The sequence below is a fragment of the Pithys albifrons genome, chromosome 18 (genome assembly GCF_047495875.1).
Source record: "Pithys albifrons albifrons isolate INPA30051 chromosome 18, PitAlb_v1, whole genome shotgun sequence".
NCBI lineage: Eukaryota > Metazoa > Chordata > Aves > Passeriformes > Thamnophilidae > Pithys > Pithys albifrons.
In genome coordinates this window covers 7,246,975-7,255,441 of record NC_092475.1, presented here as the reverse complement: position 1 = coordinate 7,255,441, position 8,467 = coordinate 7,246,975, and the positions used below count along the sequence as shown (strand labels likewise).

The 8,467-nt window shown below is 43.2% G+C and overlaps 1 protein-coding gene across 2 annotated transcripts in view; it reads right to left on the bottom strand.

The window, feature by feature from the left end:
* Positions 1-3,272: 3,272 nt before the first annotated feature.
* The window catches only part of BCAS1 (brain enriched myelin associated protein 1), a 43,314-nt gene continuing 38,119 nt past the window's right edge, over positions 3,273-8,467 (bottom strand). For both annotated transcript variants that reach the window (XM_071572809.1, XM_071572811.1), the window contains one exon: positions 3,273-4,810. In XM_071572809.1, the coding sequence (XP_071428910.1) occupies positions 4,736-4,810 (75 nt within the window). In that variant the 3' untranslated portion in view covers positions 3,273-4,735. The remainder of the gene's footprint in view (positions 4,811-8,467) is intronic.

The following is an 8,467-nucleotide window of genomic DNA, read 5'->3' as shown; positions in this document are numbered from 1 at the left end:
GTGCTTTAAACGTCATTATGTTCAGGGTCTGTCTTTATCATTCCCTGTGCACTGTGAGAATAATAAAGAACCTCATTCCTGCTCTGTGTAGAGGTAGGTGAAGGGATAGTGCAAATGCTGCATCACCTGCTCACAGTGGGGTGTGATAAAGAAGGAATTTGGACTTTGTACCTTTCCGGTTCCAAGTAGAATCGCTGCTGCTTCCTGTGCAGGAGAGGCTGTTTTCCTCTGCACTTCAGTAGGTGACAAATTTAATAGCAAATGATTAAGTAAAAGCAGAGAGTGTTGATAAGAGGTTTATTCTTCTTCAAGGCTTTTGAGAGTTTGTTTTCAGAAAACAACGCTTCTTGAAGGAATTTATACGCATCTTCAGCCCTGTCAAGGCTGCTGCAGAATTTCCTGTTTTTGTGTTCTCAGAACTGCTAAACTGCTGAAATTGCCAGTAAAGACCAGGGTGTGTTATCCAGAAGAGGTGGAGTCTACAGCAAATCCAGATCCTTCACTGATACTCTCAGAGGAGTGTATGACTGCACAGAAGTTAGAGCTGCTCCTTCCCTGACCTCCCACGTGGGGTCAGTTCCCACAGCCTGTCTGCACCAACCCTTCATGTCTCTCCTGTCACGCTCCCTTTTCCATGGATTTTGCTGCATAAGTCTCTTCAAAGCCAGCTGTAAATATTTACATATAAGAAGGTATTAAGGTAGTCTTAAAACATGATCTAAGCCATGGGTGCAGCGCTCTGAAACCCACAAACCCTGGAAGCAGCTTTGTTGCTCCCTTAGATGTCAGATCCAGGTCTCAGTGTGAGCAGACTGAAGAATCTCATACTTACAAGGGGCAAGATCCTGATCAGATTCCCAACTGGAAAGCTGCTCCATAGTAACACCAGTCTGAGGGTAGACACAGGTCTGGCAATGTCAACAGGGAGTGAATCTGTGCCTTCTAGATACTTTCAGAGCAGTTTATTCCTTTTCAAACCTCCCTGGAAATTCAGATCCAACATTGTTTGATGGATGGATGCACATAATTCATCAGAGCAAATGCTTTCAGCAGCCAGGTGGCCACCACAAACCTCCCAAGATCCAATTATACAGGATCAAGAGTGTAATTACGGTCTTTTCAGGCACATATTCACAGAAGCTGGGATCCTCCTGGGCAGCCCCCAAGTTTGGAGATGGGCCTGGGCATGGAGATGGATTTGGGACATGGACATGGGTCTGGGACATGGAGATGGGCCCTCAAAGCAGCTGCTGCGTGACTCTCAACGAGACCCCCTCATAGACACACCTCAAGAGACAACCACTCAACAGGGCAGGCTGGAAACCCACCAGGCTTTTGGGGTTTTCTTTGGTCTGTACACAATGCTTACAGCAAGTAAGAAACAGCTGCCAATGGGCAATTACCTGGTGTGTGTTAATAATAAGTGTGTGGTTAATGAATTTGGTAGCAGAAATCCCATAGTTGTACTGGGGCTGAGCATGGTGGGGTCAGTGCAGGGCAGTTGTGCCAGGAGTTATCTATAGAACCTTCCTGAAAGGCTGTGCAGTTACACATCTGGACACCTTCCAGAGGTGAACAATTGAGCTCAGACACACTTTGATGGAGATAATTTGCTTCCAGGTCAGGAAAACCTGCAGCATCCAACCCCTCTGTGTGCAGTGATGAGATCAGCTCGTAGGGCTCATCCTGGGGACAGATGCAGAGCCAGATTCACGTGGGAACCTGCTGTCTTATTGAAGGGGGAATAAGCATCTACCCATTGGAGGGAAGTAGCAATTTTAATCTGTTTCCTTTTACATTTATGAGATATATTTATATTATTCATTATCTGCTTAAAATTCTTCCAAAATGCTTACATGAAACACACCTTAAGATCCTTGAAACACTCTGATCTGCTTCAGTTCCACTCAAAAGACCCTCTGCATAAAGCCAGAACTTATTTGTTGACAGCAGCCTAATGCAATGTATTTCTTCGGCTACTCTTTGTCTTGGGCTGCAGCTTCTTCCAAAGCTTTGATTTCCAAAGGACTTGTTAAACTGTACCGGGCCTGAACATAAAAGCTGTACTTTTATGTTTCTTATATGTCATGTGGAATGTGGAAGCTCAGCTTAACTGGGGATGCACCTCCTAAGACCTTTCTTTCTCTTGGGGCTCCATGTGTTGCTGCTTTAGGAGAAGGCCACCCTGCTTCCCCAAAGCTCGTGCTGTTCCTGTTATCAGAGAGGAATCAAACAACTCGGGGAGTTTCTCTGGGGGAGGCAGTGCCAACACTGACCCTCAGTGCATCTGCAATAGCAGCTCCGTGGCATGAGGGGCATCTCCAGCCAAACTCACTGTTTTTCTTGTTTTCCTGCCAAGAGGATTTCCTGATTCCTGAAATTAGCCCCACTGCCAAGTGATACAGTCCAGTCACAAGGTCAGCAGCCCTGATTGCCTCAGGAATAGAGTGCAATCGGCACAGAGCTGCTCCCACAGCATGGGCTGGGCTAGGGTGGTTCTCCTCCACAGAAGGGCTCATCTGTCCATAACATAATATTAATATCTACACTGTCTGGAATGTAGTAATATAAATACAGTCTATATTTTCAGCCTGGACAGGAGAAGGCTTTGGAGTCATCTTAATGTGGCCTTGCAATACTTGAAGGCAGAATAGAGAAAGATGGAGAGAGACATTTTGCAAGAGCCTGGAGCAACAGAACAAGGGGAACGGCTGCAAACTGGCAGGGAGCAAGGCATATTAGGGGAAAATTCCTTCCTGTAAGGGCAATGAGGCCCTGGCACAGGGTGTCCAGAGGAGCTGTCCCATCCCTGGAAGTGTCCAGGCCAGGTTGGATGGGGCTTGGAGCAACCTGGGCTAGTGGAAGGTGTCGCTGCCCATGGCACTGAATGATCTTTAAAGTCCCTTCCAACCTAAAGCATTCCATGATTCTATAATATAATTGAGTAGCCAGAGCATATTTTTATTTGAAAAATGCCTAAATACTATTCTACTAGAGAGGCAATTACAGCAGTCTGAAGTCAGCAGCTTGTTCCTCTGCTCTGGTAACACACACTGTGCTGACATCTGGCACTTTCATACCACTGTGTAACCATGGTGGTTGGCTCCCTGTATGCAGCTTTACATGCACTGATTTAATTAAAGCTCATGCAATGTAGACAAAGCCTAAACCTTTTATTTATTTATTTAATTTTTAACAAAGCTGGATATAACAAGCCCAGTTCTTCTCTCATGCCAGGAGTCACTGGTCCCACACAGATGTAGGTCTTTAGGAACCAGGTTGGAAATCTGTAAATGATTTCTCTTGGTTGATATCACTTTATAAGGCATGAAGGGCCCATTGTGGCAGGGAGGGGAACAGAAAGTACCCCTGGAACTGATGAACCTTTTGTCTGTGCCCTCTGTGCATGGAACCAGCAGCAAGTTTGGGTTGTGCATCCAAGGCTGCAGGTTTGCAAAAATACAACCTACCTACAATGGCTCATATGGACAAACAGGGCTCTTTGTCTCCATCCCCTATGACCACTTTGAACAGGAATTCTGCAGATTTTACAGAATTCTTCCCTGATTTCCAGTTATAATCTTCACTCACATAAAGAATGAGTAACAGCTATTCCCTCCCCAGGCAGGGTTTGCATGTGCTCATTTATCCTTAATGTCACATCAATCATCAGACTACAGGGGCATAAATAACAAACTTTGTTTTAAAATTGAAGCAGCAAAGGATTTTTTTCCCAAAGAATAAAAATTAGTTTATTTAAAGATAAGGAGGTCAAAATATACAGGACTGTATCATTCAGATGCTAGTGTTGATTAAAATGTCAGGCCCGTGGTTCCCTGTACAGGTTTGCCCAGGACTGAATAAAGAGAAATCTTAATTGTCTGCAAAATTTATTAACTACAGTTATTACAGGACTCTTGTGAAGCAGGGAGTGCCTGACAGCTTTGATTTTGGTTTTTATTAGGATTAATTACAAGTATGGATATAAACAAATACCTGAATAACCAACTACGTTTCCTATGATCCGAGAAACATTAATGCCGTGGTCGGAGGTCCAGCCCGGCGTTAGGAGTGCACGGGTACGTGGGTGCCCTCTTGTGTTCCTATTAGAACCTTAAACAGCTTTTAATTTGTTATCTCACCTCGCCCACGACTGTTCTCAATCACGTAAAGCCTTTGCATTTTAGCGTTTTAATTTCCATTAATAACCAATAGGAAGCATGACTTTATAACCACTGATTCTATTATTCTGCAGGCTGGTTTGGCTAATTTCTATTGAAAAACCACAAAAATGACTGGGTTGTTTTTACATTTGAGTATAACATTTATCAAAGGAGATTTTTTATTTTTCCTGGCTGCCTTAAAGCTCTCTCAAGCGGAGGGTTTGTTGCTCGTGCCTTGCTGCCCAACCAGCATTCCTTTGTCACGTGCATTTTTTTCTGCCCTTTATTTAATTCACTGCCACCTTCCTACCTTACATACTCACCCCTCTATAGATTTAAAATCATCCACATGACCTTTCTTCAAACATACTACATGTTTCTCGGTGTTCTTTAGAATCGCTTTCTAACATCTAAGGAACAAACCCCGTAAATGATATACCTTAAATGATACACCAGTGTTTGCTTTAGCCTCAGGCATTTGATGACAGCCATGGAAAGGAAAAGAATGAGTCATGTCTACTGCAAGGCAGCCCTCAGAGAGCTGCTGAGCCTCCAGCAGCCACGTGGAGTCATTACTTGGATTTCCCAGCAGGTAGGATGGACACTGGATCTGTTTGCACCTCTGCATCAGACATCCTTTTGGAACCCTGTGGAATAAGAGACAGATCTATATAACTGTTTTCAAGTATTTTAGAATGATTCAATCTGGAATTAGGCATTTTGCTACCAGTTGTTTCGCACTCATTTCACTTCTCTGCTTTTCTCAATTTGTCCTTTATTTAATATGTATATGAGCAGCATCTGTATCCTGAAACTACTGCTTGTGATTTTGCCTAAATGTGTTGGTTATTTTAATATCATTTTCTCAGTTGGCATGGAAAGCAATTGTTTTCAGAAACTGCACTGACACCCCAGAGCCAAGCTGCTGTGTGCTTGTAGTGCTGGAGTTTTGGCACAACTTTCTCAAAAATTTCCCTGCCTAAACGCTTCACTGAAACCATGCTAGGAGTCCTTCAGGCATGATTAATGGTGTATTATAGCCAGCCTTGCTCTGCTCTAGGTTAAGGGAACATTAAATACTTTTATGCATGACAGGTATTCTACAATGTGTGAGTGATAAAGCTTTTTTTACACTGCAAATATAATTCTGGGTTTGGCACCAGCTCAAGACACTAATCCAGCTTAGGTGAAGGAAATGTATAGCTCTAACTATACCAGCTACATTTTTCACTAGCAACTGATAAAAACTTGGCTTTAGTTTAAGGTGCTTGACCTAATTTTACTGGCCTTGAAGTCATCAAAACTTGAGAATATGACAGCAAAATGGACCCACAAATAGTGTTTCAGAGGTCACTGTTAACACTGTGTGGGATGCCAGTGCTGTTTGTAGCCAGATGCCTAAAGCATTACATGCTAAACAGAAAAACCAGCATGACAAAGCTAAAGGTGACTGCTGTGTGCTTTCCCTACCATGAGAACTGTGCACAATCATGTGAATTGTCCTTTCACAGTTTTTCCACTGGAAACCTGAGTCATCACTTCAGGACAATTCTGTGTCAGACACAGAGAGTGAAAGATCTCAACTTCCTCATCCCTTTCAAGGAAGTTAAAACAGTGGGGTTTTTATAGTGATTAGAATCCACCTCACTGATCTTCTTTTAACTTTTCACCCTTGAGAATCTAAGTATGAACAAGAACAGCCAAAAATCACAAAGGACTGAAAGAACTCCCTGTCTTTAACCTTGTGCAGCTCAGCTGGCTGCAGTGGATTTGCTTCTGCTTCCACCAATGTCAAGACTGGAAGAAGCTCTAGAGCAAGATAACAATTTTTTGCTATTTACACGTAGCAGCAAATCCATTGTTTGTTCATCAAACAGTACCCAGTGATCTAGTAATTCCAAATGTCTCCAGAAACCCTAAAAACCTACACATCAGGTAAAGGATTTCCCACATTAAAAGAGTAATGGAGTCTCTCAGTTGTAGCTGTTCCTGTCTGAGTATGAGAATGTTAAGCCACTTCTAGACTGATGTAGGAAACAAGAGGATATTCTTTGCCATTCTTCCTATAAATAGGTGGAGGGAGGAGACAGGAGAAGGAGCTCATTTGAGATAATCCCCATTTTTGACTCGTTTAGCACATTTGCAGAGGCGTCCTGTTATTTGCTCATCCTGCAGTCTCCCTGCTGCACCCATTGCCAAGGTGGCTGCTGATTCAAGCAGGAAACTCTGGGGGAGACTGGCTGATGATTCTTGTTAAACTGGAATTTCCAAGCCTGGTGTGAAATAAAAAACGTTGTTCCTGCCCTTTTAACGGACACATTCCAGCTCTGCCCTGGGATTTAGAGGCACAGGTACTGCTGGCTCGTGTCTGGCAGTGCAGTGGAAGGTGACAGCTAAGCTGGGACATATTATTGTGGGCAGAGCACTTTAAAGTGCACACACAAGAATGTCATGGTACTGGAGTATATTTTTCCCCCAGATTTTGCCCAGGAGAAGCCTGTGTCAGTGGAGCACATACTCTGGTCACAACAGGACCCAATAGTTTCCACATGCTAAACTCTCCCAGCTTCTGACAACTTGAGCATGAGTTATTCCAGCTCAGAAAACAATGTCATTAATCTTTTCCCCCCCTCCCCTTTCTTTTTCTTTCTAATCTAATCTTTCTTAGACTGACTAAATACATTTTATATAGCTTATAAATGAATCTCTTTTGCCATAGGAACAACCACTGGACCTTATCAGCTGTGCTCAAGCCGTGCAGGGCTGGAACGCTCTTTGCTTGCATAAGTGGCTCCATTTGTAGCCAAAATTTCAGCATTTGTGGCCCCAACTGGGAGCAGATGCTGGAACTGCAGTGTTCTCCTCAGCTGCATTCCTGCAGTCTGACATCCTCCTGCTCTGTGCCCTTTCCCAGAGGAACTGAGAGCCAGGAGAGAGTGGTGTTAAAATATCTGCTACTGAAATAGCAAACAGCTCAGTGAGCACAGGGCATGGGAGCTGCTGCTGCATCCCCTGCTCAAGATCTCCTGCTTCCCTTTTAGCAGCATAAACCTGAATTTTCCTGCTGAGTTGTCACCAGATATTAGAGCTTTTATCTTGAAATGGAAATTTGTGTGTGTGATCTAATACTTTGAGATTAATGATTACACCTTCCTGGGGCTGAGTCTGATCACCTGGGAGATGTGGAGATTATTTTTTAGGAGTGCTGCAGAACTGGGATTCTTAGCTCTGGTTAATCTTCTTGAGGATATTCAAAGAGAGGTAGTAATTTTTCATAAGAGATGTTCCAGACACAGACCTCATTGTTATGTGATTGTTTGGGTTTTTTTTCTCTGGGAACAGTAAACTGACCAAATCAGTGTAACTGTTGTTATCAAAAACTATTTTTAAAGAGCCATCTGTTAATGGGAGAGGAAAGCTGTAGAAACACTATTGGCCTCTGTAATTGCAATACAAGATAAGGGACTATACAGCCAAACTGAGCAAGCAAAAAATATCTCCAAGCACATCTCTACTTCCTTTACATTTATTCTGTTTTATTCCCCAAATGGCCTTTTTACCTCTTGCCTATCTCCTCTCTTGATCTAAAAGCTTTTTCTTGCCTTTCGAATCTGAGACACCTTTCCTGTCTCTCTCTGTGTCTTTCATGAATGAGAGCCCTTGAAAGTTTTTCCTTGCTAACTTGCACTTCCTCATATCAGCCTTTCTGGAATAATTCTAAATTTGTATCTCTTGTTAAACTCTATGAAAGAGTTTTGGATACAGCTTGGATGAATGACACTATACAAAATAAAAGAGTGATTGTCAACAGGCAATCCCTTTCTCACAGAGAGGCTCCAGAGAGAATTGCAAGAAGGCTTAACTTCAAGAAAACTCCAGACTGGAGAAACAACTCTCACTTGTCTCCAGAAATAATAGAGGTAGGCAACATTTCCCTAATTTCTAGACAACCTGTGCTAGAAAAACGTGGCTGCCTCCTCCCCTCCAGCTGACATGAGATGTGTTACCACCATCTAAGCACCTCTGCTCCTCCTGGAGGTTGCCAATACCCAGGGCAGGATATGACACCCACACACCCCTTGGTGAGTGTGAATCACTTTACACATACACCCCAGTATTGGGCACAATGAAAATTCTCACAGAATTTGGAGGCAAAGGCGGTGGAGTAAGAGAAACACACGAGCATGTGTTTGATAACTTCAGGCAGCTCACAGAGCTACATAACCAATATCATACAGCTCTGGCCTTTTCACGTCATACTAAGCAAAAAGGTTTCTCCTCATGACTTCACTGAGAGCCAAGAG